General features: G+C 42.5%; 1 protein-coding gene across 5 annotated transcripts in view; it reads right to left on the reverse strand.

Annotated features, from left to right (window-relative positions):
- TMEM266 (transmembrane protein 266) overlaps positions 1-21,287 on the reverse strand; it is an 83,206-nt gene that overhangs the window by 30,827 nt on the left and 31,092 nt on the right. For all 5 annotated transcript variants that reach the window (XM_041427726.1, XM_041427724.1, XM_041427727.1 and 2 more), the window contains 2 exons: positions 12,605-12,759; positions 8,387-8,460 (listed from right to left, as the gene is read on the reverse strand). In XM_041427726.1, coding sequence (XP_041283660.1) covers positions 8,387-8,460; positions 12,605-12,759 — 229 coding nt within the window. The remainder of the gene's footprint in view (positions 1-8,386; positions 8,461-12,604; positions 12,760-21,287) is intronic.

A 21,287-nucleotide genomic window follows, 5' to 3' on the forward strand; every position in this document is an offset into this window, starting at 1 on the left:
TTTTAATTTGGCTTTCAGAAGACACAATAGAAGAAAAAATCCATCAGTCAACTTGCAATTGATATTGAACTCACATAAAAGCCTAATTGGTAGGGATGTTTCCTGCCAAGAGCAACAAGAAGGTCAGATTTTGAGAGACATGAGGAGTTGGCAGCTGGGAGCCCTACAAGGGCCACCAAAATGCTACTTTGTCCATTGAAGAGCAGCTAATGCCTCAGTGCTCAGCAGGCCTACATGTGAGGGGGTGACCATGCCTAGAACTGTGCAGAAAAAAGTGACTCTGATGAACACACGTATCTCCTCTTCACCACAAACACAAACCTTAAATGCCAAGCAGCTCTGAACTGACGCCAATCATCCCAGCAGTTCCTAATTGCAGAAGAACACTGAACTGTTCAGTAGTGCTCCTTGTGTGTGGTTCTGCCAACCCCCACGAGCCCAGCTGGCCTGGGGTGAATGTGCTCCATTCTCCTGGCTCTGCAAACCTGGGTAACAGCACTCACCCTGCTGTGGGGCAGGTGGTACTTCCAGAGCCCAGCCCCACAGCACCACGGAGCAGGAGACTTTCCAGCCAACACCTCAGAAACGGGGTATGCAGAGGCACAGGACAAGGCTGGCTGAGAAAGGGAGGCATGAGCCAGAAGACAAAATGCAGCATACTCTTTACAAAAAATGATGATACTCTACAGAGACAGCAAGATCCACCAATGCTGCCAGTCTGTACTCCTAAAACCACTGTACTTCCAAAGCACTTCACAAATGCAGCATGGGAGTATGGCTCTCTCCATAGCAACCTATAAATAAACCTCAAGGTTTATTTATTATGTGGAGGAAGAGATGCACAAGAGCAGGTGCTCAAGTCCCTTAATGACCCCAAACTGGCCAGCACAAAGTGATCTGACCCAGGCACAAGGTGTAAGCACACGTGCTGCTGACCAGCCAAGGCACTCCTGCAGCCACAGCTCAGCTCCTGAGCTGAATTCTGCCAGGAAAACCATCACAGCTCCTCTGCCAGCACCTCCTTCCCTCCCCACTGAGAAGCTGCACAAGAGGCTGAAGTACAAGTGACTTGTGAGCCTGTCAGTTCAGCTGCATCAGTTACCTGGGGTGCACACAGGTTCCACAGCAGGCAGCCATGGGGAAACACATGAGGACAAGCAGAGCCTTCTGTAAAGCATCACCTCTCCTACAGCCACCCCGTTGAGAGCACAGCTCAGGCTCTGCTATGCTTGGGCAGTATTTATGAAGTGCCAGGTCAATAAGCAACTAACAGAGGATGGCTCAGCACCTAACAACTTTACAGAAACTGAGGGTGAAATCTTCCTTCCTTTGGACAGGTGTGCACAAAGGTATTTTCACTGAAATGAGGCATATCTGCACAAAGAATACAAGACACTGCCTCACAAGCCTAAATATGATTTAACATTGGACTGGTGAGGGAATGTAAAAAGGTATTTTCCTTCCTGCCCTTTTAATTCCTGACTGCATTTAAATCAGACTGTGCTACTGCCACATTAATGGGTGTGTGCAGCTCCAAGGGCTGGAAGCTAACACAAATGTCTTCATTGCCACTCTGTGCTGTGAATCAGCACAAGCCAGCAGTGACTGAAAGTCTACTTGGCAGACATTTAATGCAGGATTGGGTGTTGGTGTCCAGCACAACATGCCCAGATGACCAGCAGCTTGGCTCTCAGCTCAAGCAGACACTGCAGGAAGGTGAGTGCAAGGGTGGGATAAGCCAGCTCCTCCCAGCACTGAGGTACACCCTTCAGAACCAGCTGGACACAACTGGGGGTAAGCTTAGAAAACACTTATTCTGCATGACAGCTCTCCAAGCTGTGCACCAGCACTGTCACTCTTAACACACCCATCACCACTGAAGGGCCAGGAAAGGCAGTCTGCCCTTGGTGACCCCAGCTTGGCCACCGAGGTGCCCCTGGGCCAGCCTGTGCCAGCACAGCTCCAAACCAGCCCTGGCTGTCCCCACTCTGCCTCTGAGGTCCATGGCAGAGAGAACATCCACTGCTGCTGCCACAGCTCTCACCCAGAAAAGGTGGAACCAAAGAAATTTGGACTGTACTGGGCACCTCCTTGATTGCTCAGTATAATAAATGCTTTGACAGCAAATTAAAGCATTGGAACTTCTTATATATAACATTTTAGTATTTTTTGCAAAGCAATCAAAAAATGTTTCATACAAATACACACATATTGCATTTGATTGTATACTGTCTCTGTACAGAACTTTAAAAATAAGGACCTGTAGCCAAATCAGAAAAAACACAGAGATAGAAATTAACAATCCAGGAAACTTCCTACCTACTCTTCAAGGACCAAATTGAAAGATGCATATGAATTAGAGGAGAACTGCAACTGCAAAACATTCATCACAGACAAAACCAATGTTAGTCACAATTCTAGCACTTTTAAGTACAAAATTCTACAAGAAAAAGGGAAAAACTGGAGTAGAACCGCTGTTTCCTACTGATGTGCAGGCATGTAACAAATGCACACAGTTTTGCATTACACCACAGGCATTATGCATTTTTGAATACAGATTTGAAAAAAAAAAATTAAGCACCAGAGTGAGCACTTTCCTGTTAAAAGAAAGCACTGTCACACTGGATTTTTTTGTACTTGGAAAATAAGGCTTTACTGCTTTTTGTCTGCAAACCTTTTACTTAGGAAGTCCTTAACACATATATATTTTTTAGTTATATCAGAAACACATTTTTCTTCTGCTAAAGGTTATTTATTACATAAATAGATAGAAATCCAATTTCAAAACTGACAAAGTCTCCTGGTGACACACAATTGTTTGCAGGACATTAACTGTCTGCAGTGAGGTTTAGATGCTGCAGGTTCTCTCTCTGATTTTGTAGGGAAACTTGGCCAAGTCCTTTGCTGAGCCAGCTGTGTGAAATCCCACAATCTGCATTTGTCAGCTGACTGCACGGTACATTAAGTAATTTTAAGTACTTTTCTGCTTGCACAGTTAATATACAATTTACTGCTCAGTGAGTCACTGTGCCCAATCCCTCTGTGGTGTGAAAGCAGCAGCAGCAGGGGGGACCTTGGCCCAGCAGCACCAGGCAAAGGAGAGAGCAGAGCAGCTCTGCATTTCATGATGGGGCACAGCTTGGGCAGGAGAGAGACAGGATGGAGGTGGTTGGAAGGGATGTCTGTCCTTCTTTCCTGCCTCCCTCCCTTCCAACCTCTGTCACAGAGGCTCCAGAAACTCTGTTAATTAAGTTTTTGCCTTTTGCACAAATCTCATAAGACCAAATATTTATTGAGAGCTTTCCCAGAACACCTTGTACCCAATCTGTAATTTATACCCCTCTCATCTGGATCACTCCCAGGGGCCTTAGCTCATCCAGTCCTTAGAAGAATCCTCTTTTGCCATCTCCTGGTGTGCCTGTACTGAGCTACTGCATGAGCTGTCCCAGCACACGCTGTCCCCATGCCAGCAGAGCCCAGAGGAACGTGCTGGCACATTGAAACAAACACATCCTTCTGTTCCCAGGGCACAGGCGCCCTCCTCACACAGCTTCTCTTCAACCAAGGCTCTGAAAACACAAGCCCCACGTCACCACTGTCCAGTACAACCCAGCCCCATGCCCTGCACTCTGGAACTGCTGGGCTCCATCAGCTCGTGGTGCCACAGAAACCATTCCCTGCCAAAGCCTGGAGGGAGCCATGAACAGACACAAACACACTGTCCTCTCTCACCAATACTACCAGGACATCACACACCCAAATGCACCTCAAACTCTGCACTTCTATTTCTTCTTGTGCTCTCCCAATACTCTCACAATCTTAATTCTTAGCATACAGGGAAAACCAATGAGTTTTCAACTGACAATTCTGTATAGACTTGAAAGGGCTTTTCAGGCATGGGAATGGCTCACCAGGGACTCCAGCACACATGCAGAGTGGCCAGGGAACTGCTCTTGGGCAGCCCTGCATCACAGCTCCCTCTGGGCACACAAGCACTAACTCTCCTCTCTGAAACACGTGGTGTAGGACGTGCTGCACTGCCACTATCAGGAGATGAAAGCACAGATGAAGCACTGATAGAGCACACTGTAAGTCAGGTATACCACTGGAAATGAAATGGGCAGACTGGCTTTCAGGCAGATGTCCAGCAAGACTCCCAGAACTTTATGGGACCACTTTCCATGGTAACTACTTCTTTGTAAGGCCAGAAAATTGCTTAGTAAAGAAATTTCCCAGTATACTAAAATTTATTTTATACACACTAGCAAAGAAAGAAGCCTAAATTTACCTTTATAAATCATATTAATATATAAAATCTGTATCTTTATTTCAGGCCCCACTACTCACTCCATTTAGGAAGCAAAACTTACAGCAATGAAGTGTATTTAAGCACCATAAGAAAAGTTGTATGTACACGAAATAAAAGTAAACACACAGAAAAGAAACCACAGTTTACAGAAGATTATTAGGAGATTATTATCTTCCCACTCAGCTCTTTGAAGCTCACAAATAATATAACAAAAGTAACACAGCTGAGTTTCTCTAATATCAATTATGTGTTTGTTAAGGGAAAGGCATTTTTACTTAGTTTTATGCCATTTAGGATGTTTTTCTTTTTTAACAGAACCTTAACAGCAGAGTCTCCTTTTGGAGGTTTTATTCCTTTCAAAGATTGCTATTAACAAGGAGAAAAGTGGCAGGTTACTATGAACACTTCCTTTAAACACACAGGATGAGGAAAGCCTTGGAGTTTTCCCTCCTGTGAGCCTTAGCTAATGAAACAGACTGCTCATCAGCTGGGAGCCCAGACTCACTCTACCACATTTGAGAGCTCATTTCTTGGACACAGATGCCACAAGAAAGCTGTGATTCCGTGCTTGCCTGACTGAGTACACAAGACTTGGTTCCTCCCAGGGAAACCCTCAAGTGCTTCCCTTCAGCAGAATGCCTGAGTGCTGGCTGGCTGCACACAGAGCAAAGCAAACAGCTAATATCAAGGAACTCCATTCTTGCACAGTCTCATTGCCCTAGTGGAAAAGCAGAGCTGAACAACAGCCACTCAATCCACTTCAATCCACTCACCAAAACTCTGAGACATTCCCCATCTCCTTTTCTCAGCCAACAGTACCAAGGCTGAGTTTGCCCTCTGGAGAGGGTACAGCCCTGGCCTCACCCTGCTGCTGATACTGGGATTTCCCCCCGTGCCTCTCTCTCCTCTTCTGTCTCAATGTCTGGGTAACATTTGGTGCACAGACAAATCACAGTGATGTACGTAAACAGAGACAAACCACTAGTAAATCCTGTTCAAATACTTGGAAAAAAGCAAACAAAAGCTATTGTGCACTTCACTTGAATATGATTTTAATGCTGGAAAGTTACAGACAGTGACAGAGAGTATAAAGTGAACAAAGTGCCTTTAAGGCTTGTGGCCATAAGACAAGCCCAGGGAAAGCAGGAAGATGCTGTGAGAGCAGCCACTCAGCTCTGCTGGCAGCTGTTCTGGTGGCATTTGCCAGCTGCTGGCATGTTTAGCCCCCTCATTTTAACCAAGCAGAAAGCTGTTTAACTTCAACTGCACTGTAATTATTTGCAATGCTTTGAGAGCACCACCTTTAATCAGATGTATTCCTCCAAAACATTTAGATTTTGTGCTGAAAGTTTTATGGATCTTGACAAGTATTTTACAACTTTGTTTGTTGAGGCCATCCTGAAGAATTGTGCACCCATATTTACAGCTAATGGGAACAAAATTACAGAATAAACACTAAACATTCAAACTAAAAAGAGGGTACTTGCTAAGGAAACCACATTTTCTGAACACCAGAAACCTTGAATCCTTGCTTTGAGTCAAAAAACAATGAGTGAAGGACTCATCAATCCTCAGCAGTTGCCTGTTATACCCAGGTAAACTAATTAAACCTGCTGATTTCTGGAATATCATCCTGGCATGAACAACCACAGACTTCAGAATCTCACTGTAACACATAATTTTCTCAACAAATGATCCCAAAACCAGCTGACTCATGGTATGGGAATCAGAGGGGGGAAAAAAAAAAAATCCCCTGAAGGGACCAAAGGAAAAAATAAAATTAAAATGTATGATTCCTAAATTATTAAAATCTATGAAAAAAAAAAGCCATTTGCAATTTTTGCAGTATTTTGTAACCTCTTGGGGAAAAAAAATTGGATGATAGAAAATTATACCTGGTTTTGCTCTCTTAAGACACAATTCAGTATGAACTCAACCTGGCATAAGACCAACCCCAGCAAACCCAGCAGGAAAGGTACACCTGAACTCTTTCCCAGACTGGTGGTCTCTGAAGCATATCCAGCTGCTCTGTAGAGCCACCTCTATCTCTGAGCTGCCAAATGAAGCCATATCCAAAAATGTACCCTGTCTGTGCACCTCACATGGCTGTCTTGTGGCCTCATTTTTCTTTGATCTAAATTCAAACCATAATCAAATAGCTGAAGGAAGCTACTTTGGAAGACAGAAGTAGATCATGAAGTGAGGGATAAGTTTACAATAAATGAGAACACCACGTAGACAAAGTAGTTCCAAATATCTGATAAAGAGAGAAAAGCCAATGCAGATCCAAAGTGAGGATGGTGAGTCAGGGAAACTGTTTTGGCTTTGTGAAACACTTCTGTTACTCTTTCCCTGAAAAATACTTCTGAACCAGCTCAACCACTTTGGAGGGTACCCTGTCCCAGCAGAATTGAAACAAGCAATTCCTCCCTTGAGCCAGATGAGCCCTGGCCTCAGGGCGTGTGTGCAGTGCCACAAAGAGCCCAGCAGCAGCTGTGCACTCCAGGAGGGACACAGGAGCAGGACACTGGCCCAGGTGTGAGCAGAGTGCTGCTGGTGCAGGGCTATGGAAACACAACTGCAGTCCAGCAGCACAGGAGAGGCTTCTGGTGAAAGCAGCTGCACAAAGCAAAGGGGGCAGGAGAATGTGGCTGTGCAGCCATGCTGCTAGCAGCAGGTACCAGCTGATCCCATTGGGAAGCTCAGGATTACAGGGAGCTCCAGGGTGCTAATCCCCACTAAGCAAAGATTCTGGAGGGGAGAGGAACATATTTCTTTAAAGGGAATGGACACCATTTAGCAAACCTGAGCCTTTGGGAATTAGGATCATTCACAAAGGAAAGACTACAAGTACTTTTAATTGTTTAGAGATTATCTGCAGTCATCTTACATGTAACCTACAGCCCACCAGCACTGCCAAAGGATGGGGCCAGTAATGGGATCTGTTTGTGTAAGTGCAGCAGAAGGCTGGGATGCAGTGTGAGATCCCTGCCTCCACCACACAACCTTTTCAGAAAGCACCCACTGACAACACCAGCTAAAAAACCCTGCTGAGAAATACAAAATGATACATGTAAATGTATTTCATTAGGAGCACCATGGAAATTACCAATCATATATGATGAGTATGAATTCAATACAAGTGATCCAATAAATCATTTGCACCTATCATAGCTTTGTTTTTTGATTATTGTTTTTTTTTTTTTTTGTAGCCTTTACCCCGTAACTACCTAAATTTTCTACAGAATGAAGTCATTAAAAAACCTCTCTGGACTACATTTTCTCCTGTGGAACCTGAAAAAATATTTTAAAATATTTTAAGTCCAAGCTGTCTCCCAACTTAACAAACATAAAACTTGTTATTGTGACAAGTAACATATTAAAACCTGAAAAATAGCAATAAAAGCATTTTGGAATGTTTCAGGAGCAGTCTAAATGTTTCAATACCAATGACATCTTCCCAGAACAAAACTGAAAGCTCAGAAAGGCAGATTATCCCAAACTGGTCATTTGTTACATCACAACTAGAGCCTTTTCCAGTGCATACATTCATGCACATTTTTGCAAAGAAATTCACCATTTGTTTCATTCTCTGACTAGGTCTACATGCAGCAACCTGGAATATACAAACTACCTTAATAAACTGTGAGAGGAGCTAACTCCATTCTCAAAACAGATCTTTTTGTACAAAACTCCCATGGATCTTTATTCTTGAAGAACATATCGTCATCTAAATCCTATACTTTATACCCAGTGACACTGATAACAAATGGATCAAATTATCCTGTCCAGTGCTTGTAGATTCAGAGATAATTATTTCTTTCTGCAGCTTACCAATTATAATTTTTAAGGCAATATCTTCCCTTCCATGTTTCCTTACCAATTCCAAGCAACTGACATACAGTGCTAATCTAAATAACACCTTTTAGTTAGCTAAGTAGAAGCAGCAACAACACACTTTTGCTTGGTTTTTTCCTTAAAATACACTGTGCTATGTTATTTCCAGTCAAACTACTGTAAAACTCTTGCTAATTCCAGTGACAATATAATGTGGTGAAAGACTTTAGTTATACATACCTCTGAAAAGAAAACAGAGAGGATGACTAGGCTGATCCAGTGAATTACTCCTGCAAACTGGGAAGCACTTGAAACTGCAATTACATAATACAACGAAGGGTCATTATAGTAGCAGAGTGAAACTCAGGTTTAGCATAATTAGTACTGCCACAAGTTACACATGGTAAAGCTTGCTTTCTTAGATTTTGCAATGGGAGTATCAGAAAGAGGATGGGATGCAATGGACATGGAACTCCATCCCTGCCAGCTGCTCACCTTCATGCACCATGTTAGCAGCTCTTCCCTGGAGCTTTAACAGATCCTGCTGCTGGTTAGCAATGGCAGACACAGCTCAGGTCTTTGATGCTCTGCCACTGCTTCATGCTCTCACCCCAACGCTGCTTTAGTACGAGATGTGTGACTAACTCCTGTGTACCTAAAAATCCAGATCTAGGACTCAGTAAGGAAACAGAACGCTCTACTATCCCCACATTATTCCTTGTGTTCAGTCTTTGACAATTCATCTCAGATGATCAGTATTTACCAGGAACAGGTACTTAAAAACTAATGCTCAAAACGGGATTCAAAATATATTTCATGCTGACAGAAAATGCAGAAAGTTGACAGGGTCCACTGACTGAACTGCTAGCGATTCCTACTCCCACACGCTCCCAAGTTTGGACTAAGGGAATGAAGAGCAAACATTCTTTCCTTCCTGCAGGGTATTCGTGAGTCTACCATCTCCACAGCAGACACACCAGAGCAGTCTGTGCAGGGTTGCAGAGCCAGGGAATGACTGTGTAAGGCAAGCAGTGGCTGTGTGCACAGAGGGGCAGGACTGCAGCAGACTTAACGATTTACCAAGAACATACAGGGCACATATGAAATGAAGAACTTTATTTTAAAATCAGAATCGATTAATATGGGAAGGAGAGGAAAAGGATGTAGGAAGAAATCAGGATACAAATAAAACTAAATATGCCCTGCCATTGGAACTCCCACTGCTGAAGCTCTTTTGGGGTTTGATGAGAGCATTTGCTGCGCTGCAGCAGAGGAACTACTTAAAGGTGAAACAAATCGAAAAATACAATACAATAAAGTTTCCTAAGGCACTGTCTCTATCGGGAAACCCTTGGGATGCAGTTTTTCCAACAGGGCTCGACTAACATACAAGGCTCCAGGCGCTCCCTGGCGACACAGAGAGATGCAGCACCCACGAGCTGGGGGGAGCACTCCCGACAGAGCCGGAGCGAGCACTGCAGGAGCTCGGAGCAGCAGCGCTCTCTCTCAGCCCATGTTGTTCCTATTTCCCGGCAGATGCACACTGCAGGGGGGTGATGCTGCTGGTTCGGGCAAGCCCGGACCCCGCGGGGCTCAGGCTCTGCTGCAGGACGGCGCGTTTCCCGTGCACGGCTCTGCAGGGCACAGCCCGGGAACAGCGTGGGCACAGCCCGGGAACAGCGTGGGCACAGCCCGGGAACAGCCAGGGCTCTGCAGGGCACAGCCCGGGAACAGCCAGGGCTCTGCAGGGCTCAGGCAGGGAGTGAGGGCTGGCAGCTCCTCAGCCCCTGCTGCTCAGGAAGGGCTGCTGCCTTCTCCACATGCACCTGCTGCAGCTGCCTGCAGAACGAGGGCAGTAGCACCATCATTTCCCAAACTCCTTTTCCCCAAAACTGCTGAAGATGAGGAATGGATAGCATGGCCTGTATTTCTAAGGCATTGAAACCTGACACAACGATTTTGTGGTTTTTTTTGTTTTCCTTCTTTTTTTTTTAAATGAGGTGCAAATGAGTTAATACTCATCTATTTCTGCTTTTGCAGAACATCACAAGGTATTGCGATGCTGTTTTGTTAGTGCGTACGAGGAGCTTTGAAGACAGACTTAAAAACCTGATTACAGAACAGAGACCTAAAACAAAACAAGTACTATATGTCCCTTGCTTTCTGGGGTTTCTAATTCTGGTATGAACATGCTTTGTGCTAAAATACCCTAAAAGGTCTCAGACTTTTTCATGTGTGTGTCCTACAGTTTCTAAATGTGGTGTCGACCTATGAAATCAACAGCTTTGTGCATGGGAGAAGTGCACCATGCAACCAAAGGCTAAACCAAAAGGAGAGAAAAGCTATACTCTAAAAATGTCACAGCCAAAGAAAACACCAGGTTTCTTTTGTTTTTGGTTTTGTTGGGTTTTTTTTTCCCCCAGTTGGTTTGGATTTCTTTTAATAAAGGGAGGCTTCCTAAGTAATTACAGTTCTGTAGCATGGATTAGCAGTTGTTATTATGGACAGAACTGGCAGTGATGTGCTGTAAGATATCCTAATGCACTGCTTGGTTTTATAAAGAATAAGGAACCTTTTAAAATTGTAATTACATTTTTGAGAAACACAATTATGGGCTAATGGCTTTTCAAAACCTCAGTGCAAATGACACAGATCTCTTACAAGGCACAACCGGAATACTTAGATCAGCCTCACTGACACAGCCTTTATCTGATTCAAAACAAGATAGAAGGTATTCAAACTCGGAGAAGGCAAAAAGCCTCAGTCAAGATTAGTTAGTTAAAATGTAAAGTAGTAACACAAGTGGAATGGACCTGAGCAAATCCATCCTGGTGGCAGGGGCCACCTCTAAATAGTGAAGTCCCCTGCCTCAACCAAACATCTGCAGGTCATGCACAAGGTGTAAGCTGCAGAGCCTTCAGTAGTGTCATATGCACCAGAAACACAGGGGAGCAATGATTCCTAAAGCAGAGCTTTCTTTAGGAGATTTTTCAGAAAATAAATGGTGAGAAAATGGCTGCTTCCAGAGGAGAGTAACCAAAACTGTTAAAATTCAGAGAAATCAACAGTCTTTAAAAGCCTTTGTCTCTACAGGAAGTGAAAATTCTCTACATAAATATGAGACACCTCAATAAGTATTGTTGAAAGCTTCTTCCTTAAGGCCTTATACTCACAATTTGCATTCCTGACTTTTTTGCAAGTGGCAGACTTGTCCAAATCCTGGGCTTCCTCATCCAAAAATGGTGAGTGACCATTTTTGGATGAGGAAGACCAGAAAAAGTAAGAGCTGTAAGGAGAGCAGAAAAAGTAAGAGCTGTAAGGGAGTGGCCATGCCCTGAACAGTATGTGCAGTATGGACAGATGGGTGGAAATGGGGAGCAACAGCATGGAATGACACACAGTCATTCACATTCATCTCACAGAGGCTGCAATTATCAATGAAGTCCCTTAAAGCCATCTCAGTACAACTGTGACACCTGAATCTTTATGCCACTATGATGAATTGACAAATTGCAACAGTAAAAGGACTTCAACAGAATAAAAATATGGTTTGCTCAGTTTAAAGCTGCCACGGGAGACACCAGGCACTCTTTCGTGCTGTGTACTCCTGCATTTATGGGATTGTCTGAACCCCGGCTGCCATTTCAATACATCTGAGATTGCTGGAGATAACAGAAGCTGCTCCTTACATTTAGCTCAGAGGAAAGTGTTGGTGGTGTCTGTGGTCATGTCAACTTTGTATCATAAACGAAAAAGAAAAAAAAAAAAGAAAAAAAGAGGTGCAATGGAGGAAAAGAAGAGTAGGGGAAAAAAGATGAATTAAGAAGCAAAACAGCAGCATTAAAATTTCCATTGTGGAACCTGTGTAGAGTGAATTCAGATAAAGCAGAACTCCATTTAAACTATGATTTGACTCACAGAGTGTTAGCAAAGCAGAATAAAAATCTGTCTCATTTCAGCGCATTACAAGCTAGAAGGCTGTAATTTCGAGCAGGAGTAATTAATAAGAGGTTAACACCAAGTACCCTATTTATTTTTGTATGTTCATCACTTTTGTCTCTCAACATGTGAGGGGTATCAGAGATTAATGATGCACAGATTTTTCTCCTGTGCATATGTAACATGTCTGTAAAGGACAGAACTTTTTAAGTACTAATGAAAACACATGTGAATCTCTGCATGCACACTCTGCTTGTATCCTTTGAAAATTTGTCCTGTACTGAAATTGTTATTTGATCTAGCTTTGGTCAGAATAATAAAGAAGAGACTGACTTCACTATACCAGGATTCCACAAGAACACATTTCTTACCTAGCCTAGTAATCATTTAAATGGTAGGGAAAAAACATTCCCAATGTCCTCCCCCTTCAAAAACCTTCCAGCAAGTTAAGCCTTTATTTCATCAAAATTAAAGAAAAAAAAATTAAAAAATCAAAATGAAAAAAATCCTCCTACTCACACTGGAGAAGCTTTATATCTATTAGGAGTTCCAGAGTCAGAAGAATCACCACCAATACTACACAGGCTACCAGGAAACTGTTGAGACTTGCACTGAGCAAAAATACCTGCCACACAGCTGCTCGTCTCCCACAGCACGGTTTTAGCCAGTTAGATCTAAGGAAATAAAATTAAGGGAAAAACAAGAAAAGAAAAGAAGAAGTAGTGAAAAAGGAAAAGAGCTAAAGAGCAGTGAACTCAAAATTGTAAGTTCTGCTGTTATGGATACACTCAGCAATAATGCACAAAGACTTTGCAAAGTTCACTTTCACTGGTTTCTTTACTGAGAGAAATGTAAGAAAAACCTTCAGCCTTGGATCTCCCCAGCTCTGGAGTGCACTGGTGTCCAAGTGCCTTCAGTGTACTGAGTCATGCAGCCCTAGTTATCATACACACACTTCTGCTTTCCTCCTGTCTCACTCGTTCTCATGTGCTCTTATTTTGACACACATGCTGCATTCATTTACCAGTGAGTACCAAGGCACAGCAGGACTCTGCTATTTAGAAGCTAATGACTTTTTAAAAATAATTTCTCTGCTACTGAATTTTCTGGCCATGCACCTTTATCCTTGCTCTACACATCTGACAAGGGCTGCCAAATTTGGGTTGCAACAGAGTCCATGACATCATGGAAAAGAACAACAGGAGTCTGGGAAACACCAAAGCAGCAGCTCAGAGACTCCACAGCCACACTTCACAGCAGCACAGGCACTCAGCCTGGCAGTGCCAAGCCTCTGGCCAAGGCTCTCTTGTTTGGTTATTTGTCCAGCTCTCATCAACCTGTTTGTGGATCAGGCCAAGAATTCCCTTACCAGAGTTTGGGGGACAGCATGCACCAGGGACCAGCCCCAAACCTGCTTTGGATGAGGTCAACCCTTTTTCAGTGGAAAAGTAAGGTTTACGCAGGATGCAGGAAGCTGTGAGGAGGCTGAGCTCTGAGGACCAGAGCTCAGGAGGGAAGCTGATGAAGCAGTAAAGGTTGCACTACTCTTGTGCTAATGCAGATACACATTTACATGAGGGTTGCTAATTTTTTTTTTTTTTTAGGAGTAACAGTAGCATAGACTTCAGATGCATAAAGCCCATCCTGATTCTGTTCATCTGCTAAGTCCTCCCCCTCAGTACCACCCTGATGCAGTATCACATCATCTCTCATCACAGTGTTCTGCAAGGTTCTGTACTGGCTCACCTCAGAAACTTCAAATGGGATGTTTGCCTGACACTTCAGATTTTCAAAGCACTGTAAATACACATTAGGTAATGAAAAGCTGACATGAGTTATTAGCCAGGGTTTAAAAAGCTGCAAGCGTGGTGCAGTAACCCCACTGTCTGACTAAAATATCAAAACACAGAAATCAGAGGTGTACAAGAAGACATGGTGATACTGATCAATTCCTAATAAACAGCTCTAGACTCAATAACTCACATTATAATCAAACTCTTGGAAAAACATCACTAAATGTTCTGACATACTCACAAATGAGGGAGAAAGCGGTGCCAAGCAGTGCTCAGAGACTTGACACTTTCCAGCAGCTTCTCAGAATTAAGCACATCAACAACACTTGTAGTCAGATTGCCTGATTGCCTGACTGTAAAAGACCTCCTCAATTGACTCTCAAAGCTTCAGAGAAGATTTGACAAGTGTTACTATCAGCAGCTTGCCCTTAGGTTAAACTTTATTAAGGCTGCAGCCTGAATACAGAATGCAATAGATTTCAAATAGGTTGTGTTAAAACATAAGGCAAAAAAAGGCATTGGCATAGGGGCCCTTTTGCCAGTTTGATCTTTTAATGGGTTTTATTTTACATATCGCAAAACAGGGTAATTTGTTTTTAATGCAACTATGATTTTAGGCTTAGGGTTGAGTTTTTTTAGATATTTCTAAAAACAATGAGGGGGGTGGCTCTGTTTAAACAGAACAGGCTTTAGTTCTAGTCTCCACTTACATTTATGTTCCCTTTTCCCAAAGACCCATTATGCCAGTATTTTAATATTGCAGGGCAGCTTTTCCTATTCACAGAATCATCAGCAGAGGGCCCAAGTACCTATCTCTAAAAGCTCTGCAAAGTGAAGATTTTCAAATATACCAAGTGTACCAGTAAAAATACAATACACATAACCATGATAATCACTACTCAAGCTGCTAATTAGTTACAGAATCCTAAATAACATGGCGTTATTCTGGCTGTTCAGTATTATTAATCAATATTATTAACACCAATTCTAAAAAGCTTCTGAATGAAACTACCGGTTTACAACTGATAAAGCAGTCAGCTTAAGAGGTCACATGCAGTTCACGCGCACATTTCCACCTCTATCGTACTCATAAAATATATACATTGATTTCAAAGGCACAAAAGGATTTGAAATTCAAGCCCTGAAGAACCACCTCCAGTTCTGTATGCTAACTTGCACCACCAAGGTGAGTTTGCTGACACCTGGCCTGTGGCTGGACAGCGATCAGCACCTGCACGCCCCTGTTCGCAGGCGGGCGCGCCAACAACCACCCTGACTCCTCACACTCAGACCTCGCCTCTGCAAACCGTGCTAGCAGTCTTGTCTCTATCTCTTCTGATGTGCAAGGGTCGTCTATTCAGACAAATCTGAGTTTGGAGAAAAACAAATCCCTACCAGAGTTGGTGGGGGTTTGAACTTACCTTCCAAATTCTGCCCGTTTCACCTGTGACACTGCAAAGCTACATTTAAAATTCTGATCTCAGATTAGAAGGTCAGCTATACAGAATTTTCAAAAAACCCAACAAACCAAAATATAACTTACACAGCTCATATGTTTATTAAGAGATTTCCTACTAACCATAGACAAGTAAAAGATCTTCTTCCCTCACTTCAGACAAAAAAAACCCAAACCAAACAAAAATCCCAAATCACCAAAACCCCACAAACTAGCAAAAAAAGTCCCCTGTTCTGTTCAGAAACTAAACACACACTCTATTGGTGTCCTGACTGTGTTTGCTTGAATTCACACACAAGTATAACTTTGGAAAACTTTCCTGCATGATTTCAAACAGGTTCATCAGGTATTTCAGCTAATTTGTCTCTACAACAGAAATATCATTTACCTTTCTTGCAATGCCTGGATGAAGTAAATAAATGTACAAGCACAGGAAATTTTTAATTGTTGGTGACATTGAACTGTAAAGCTTTGTTCTGAGACATTAAAACATATTTAGTGGAATTTTACCAGGGGTAATTTTTTTTAAAGATACTTTCACACATGGCTTTGTCCAAAACCAATCTGTCATCATCCTGTTAGTCTTACTAATAAACAGCTTGGAAAAAAAAAAAGAACATAAGGCAAAACTGGGAAAGGTTGAACATATTTGTCTGGTAAGGCACCACTACAAACAGTTTTTTCAAGCTGTTAACAGCTGTCACTGTTTCTATTTTCTGGTTTTGTAAACAAATACCTCAAAATCTGCATTATACCTTACCCTTTTTATTTTTTTTTCTTTCTTTTGGCTAAACAGCAAGTGTTTGCACCTCACAAGATGGTTATGATGAGAAAACAGAAGGATGGATGAGATCCAAATTGCTATCTGAGGGAGCAGAAAGGCCACGGTCAGGAAGTGGCAGGAGCACAGGCTAAACAACAATACAGAATGTGGCTGAGCCAACACGGACAGCAGAGCTCGCAGCAGGGAGCAGCTAACTCCAAGGAGCACACACAGCTCTGCACCTCTTCTCTGGGCTTCTACAAGCCTGCTTTAACTACAGAACTTGAACTACTGACAACACTCTCATCTTGTTACCCCTGAAACTTGTACTATTTCAAACCCCAAGGCACTTCTTGGAAGACTCCTGCAAAACTGCTGCTCAAATGGCAAGAGAGGGTCCCCCATCTTTCCCTCCAAACTCACCCATGGCCAGTTTATAGACACTCATTCTTTGCTTAATTAGGTCTTTTCCCGAGCTGACACCCTGTCCACGATGCGTTACACACACTAATGGCAGCCACGTGTGTAATTCAATTAAAGCCCATGCTTTTTGTAGAACAGTTCCTGTAAGTATGCTAGCAGCCTCTTCTGCATGTGAATACAGACAACTGGAGCAGTAGATAATATTTTAGAATAGGCTTAATTAGTTAATTACATGAATGCTTCCCAGCTCTATTTGAAGTACTTGAAGCTTTCTAGGATCATCTGTGCTTTCTTTATAGGTGTATATCACACCATTTGCTCACAGACAGCCAGTGATTACCTGGCCTTTTACTCCTCTCACTAGAAAATTGCTGTTAGGTTTTTCCTTTTTATGCTAAAATCTTTAGTGCAATATAACACCAGCCTCAAAAACTCCCTTTAAGAAACAAAAGAACAGCAATACTAGAAGATACTGAACCAAGGCTTGGCACCCTGTCTCCAACAGTGGCCATGGGCAGATGTCTTAAGATGGCTAAGCACACAGCGAACATATAAATCCATCCCTTTGACATTCTCACAGAATGCAGCTCTTTTCCATTTCGTCACTTCCTGAGACAGTTGTGTTTTCTCAGGGTGTACTTAGTAAACTTCAGTGAATTTCTCTTCCACAAACCTGTTCCACCTCCCCTTGTGGAGATAAGCTGCTCTCAGCCACACATCCTTCAGAAAGTAGCTTCAGGCATCTACTGCCCTCTGTGCCAAGAGCAAACTCTTGTTGTTTCTTTGGAACTGGGCCTTAATCTATTAATGTACCTTAGAGACTGCACTGGGAGGGAAGTGTGGGTGTCAAACCTATTTTAACCTCTCTGTGTCACAGACTTTGTAATATCAATCAAATCTCAATCAGCCTTCTCTTTTCCAGACTGCAGAGTCCTAGTTTACATAGTAATCTCCAGTGGAAGGCATATCACGTCTTTGATCACTGTTTTTCTTTGATTCTTCTCCAGTGCTTTTACAGCTACCATATTCTTTCTGACAGGGATCAGAACTGCACTCGTGTTCAAGACATGGGCAAAGCTTCGATATACAGAGGCACAAAAACAGCCTCTCTTTCAACCTCTGCTCTTTTTCCTAAGCAATCCTAAAACCTGATTTGCTTTTACATCGCTGCTCAGCATTTAGCTGGTTTTATTTACCACACAAACATTCCTCTTTTCACATTTCCTCTTTGTCCTATGGCTTATCCATATTTCAATATTTGCCCCAAGCCACATCTTCCCCAATTTAGACAATTAATTCACTGTCAAGCCAGACAAATCAGACATGTCATTTCCAGTCTCCAATAAAGAGCTTTGCAAACAGTGGTCTGTGGGCTACAAATGCTACATTTTTATCCTCAAAAACTACCTGGGAAAAACAAATTCTGTTGGAAAAATACAGAATTATCTCCAAACCAAAAAACTCTTAAAATTGCTGAGCTAGAAAATTAATTCTTTGTCTTACTTACAGTACTGCTCTCTCTGCCAATGGATAGAAGACATGGGGGGGACACTCTCAAAGTACTGAGATACTGAGATAAACGCAGTAATGAGCTACTCTGGAAAACAAAATCTACCAAGAGAAACACTTAAAAAGCTGTGTACAGAAACAGAAATTTCTAAATTACTGAACCCCTCTAACACAGCCCAGAATTTCATGATTTCTCTGCTGAAGAGCTGGGCACCTCAGAGGTTCTGTTGAGCTGAATGCTCCTTTTCTGCTGCAGTGCAGGTCTGTTTTGGACCACAGCACCAAGAGCAGCAGTGATAAAGTACTGCACAAAGAACAGGTCAGCACTATGGTCTCACTCACTGCATCCTCCTGTCAGGATTCTGCACCACCTTTCTGGATTCAGACTATGACTGGCAGCTAAAACTAAATTACAACTCACCTTTGTAAACAGGAGCTGGCTTGCTACATGAAATAGTTGTGCCTCCAAAACCCTTGCACTTTATCTTGGGCTTGGACCTCATTATTCACCATTATTCCAGATCCAAGATCTGCAGAGGTGCACAGAACTTTTCAGAAAATGGACTATTTTTAATTACACCACCAGATAAAGACAGGAAAAGCCGAAAACAAGAGAAATGGATAACTTGATCTTTTAGATAAAGCACCTTTAAGTTTTGTAGAAAGCACAAGTAAAATACCTCCAAAAATCAAAGTAATATCTGAAAGATTAATCTGAAAAGCAAAATAACAGCACCTACTTGGTACAATTACAGAAGACAGACTGAAGGAACAGATCTTTTTTTCCCAGAAGGGGTGAATACATTTACCAGCAGTATTGTAACCAGTTTAAAATGAGAGCTCACAACTCTTCCCTGTGTTATTTTCTGCATCTCTGTAAACCTCTGTTCAGTTCTGGTTTCCCTTCCTTTCTCTCTCTCTCCTCATGGTTTTCTTTTTTCCAATATCCCCACTTAGTTATTGCAATATATTTGCAATATACATAATATGCAATATTGCAAATACTGAAAGGTATTGCACTTTCTAGCTGTGACCATACAAATCTAAGGCTATGAACAGATGATCATAAATTATTAAATTACAACAGCCCAACTATTTACAGCTAATGTCAAATGAGTCACATTAACTGTGAACTCACAAACTTTACAGTTTTGATGTAAAACACAGTATTTGAAAACACTTTCATGTTTCAAATGTTTAACATTAAAACTCAAGAGCTGCAATTTAAAACAAATACAACAAATAATTTAAACATTGGTGTACATCTCTCCCCCTTGTTTCTCAACTCCAATAAACACAGATCTCCATCAAGATAGAGGCTGATTGTCTATCTACATATTCACACAATAAAATACACTCTGTAGTGCAACTATCTGTAATTTTTTAAATAAATTATTGTGATTGATACCTGTTAACTGGAACTTATAGAAAACATAGGAAGGAGAGCTTTTCCTTATCCATGTATTACTTTCTGCATGTTGTCAGTTTTTCTGCTATTCTCCATCACTTTTATTGGACTTGATGCAAAAAAGCAGGAGAGAATCTATTTTTTAAAAAACAGAACACTTGATTGGAAAAAAAAGAAACTAAAAGTGGCATTTAAAGCAATGTTAATATTTAAAAATCATCTCACCTTTCTGGGTGATTAGGCTCCTTAAAGAAATGCTGCCATACTCTTTTCATGCAAACTGAGTTCAATACAGCCACAGACTCTCCAGTAAATGCAGGACAACACATTTTGTATTTTGTTTGAGGGTTTCAGGTAGAGCAGAAAGGGTTTTTCTTGCCTGATTACCCTTTCACTACTTACAGGTGTACATCAAGGACAGGCTTAACTTGCCTCTAACCTGCAGTGCTTTCCTTCCTGCTTAGCACAGGGATCAGCACTGTTATCTAAATGTCTGACAAAACCAGCTCAAACTGTCCACAAAAAGCCTTCAACAACACCGACAGACAGCAAGTGACTGCCCTGGGAATTTGATATGAAAAGGCAAAGACCTATCAAACTGCACAAAGTAAGGCTTTTATTCCAGTATTAAAGCCAGGGGAATGGCAGCTTACATATGGTCTGTCTAACAAGTTAATGACAGACCACAACTTACTTTCTTTTTTCCTTTTTCTTTTCATTTCTTTCTTTTCTTATTGGAGGGGTAGCTAGTGTGATGCCATCTGAGAGTTCCCAGGCACACAACGAGGGTTATGACCCACCTATTCCTGATCACCTATTAATATCAGCTTTATTAAGAGGAATATTCCCTCAGATGAAACAAAAAGCTCCCCCAGGGAGCAACCAGGTCAAATTTGTGCTTGACCCTGAGCACCTTGCAGCCTTCAAGAAGAAAAGGTTGAGGAAAACCTTGTGTGCTCCTTGGGGTGCACAGTGCAAAACCATTAAATCAGAAGACTCCTTTCTTGCCCTCACCTTCATCCCTAGCCTGAAGTCTCTCTTGCTCCTCCATGAAAGGAAATGGAGACTTACTGGTGAATGTCCAGAGTAACCAGGAACTGATGACTGTGGGCAATTATGTTGTCCAACAAGGCTGTGGAGAGGTGCAGCCTGTAACAACCACCCAGTCTTGTCCAAGCACAGGCACGTGCCAGAGCCCTGCAATTGGAACAACTGCAGCTTGCCTGGATCAGCTGCAGATCTGGAATATCAGAGCCACACAGAACACATGCAGGTCCATGCAGGCTGGCATCTTCCCTGACATTCTCTGGGAAATGCATGCAGAAGGTAACACATGGAGTCTGCAACAAAAAGCAGACTTCCAGGGAAGGGAATCTTTTACTCCCTGGCATTAGCAGGGCTGGTATCTCCACCTGCACTCTGCACAGCAGCACTGGGCTAAAAGAGCCTCAGTCACAAAGGTGGATGCTGACAGAAACTACAGGGATTTTTGCCCTTTTCTCCTGTGCTGCCCTCCCCACATCCCCCACTTTGCACCTAAGGCAGATGTGGCTGCCGGTCCTCAGATCTGACCCACCCCACCTCCTCCTCACTCAGACTGAAGCCATTCACAAACAACAAGATCATGGGAAAGAAATGACACCGCATCCATAAAACCAGACATATTCCCAACCAAGCCAGGAGGTGGCACAGGGATAGTATTTTACTTTGCTGCTGGGCTTATGAAGCCCAGCTCTCTCCTAAACTTCTCAGGGCATCAGTTGTCATGGATGCTTCTGACAGGAAGAAGCCACCATTCCCACAAGGCAGCTGAACACACTCAGCCAAAATGCATTGGTATGTCCAAACTT

Source organism: Onychostruthus taczanowskii, unplaced genomic scaffold (assembly GCF_017590055.1).
Source record: "Onychostruthus taczanowskii isolate IOZ18803 unplaced genomic scaffold, ASM1759005v1 scaffold118, whole genome shotgun sequence".
NCBI lineage: Eukaryota > Metazoa > Chordata > Aves > Passeriformes > Passeridae > Onychostruthus > Onychostruthus taczanowskii.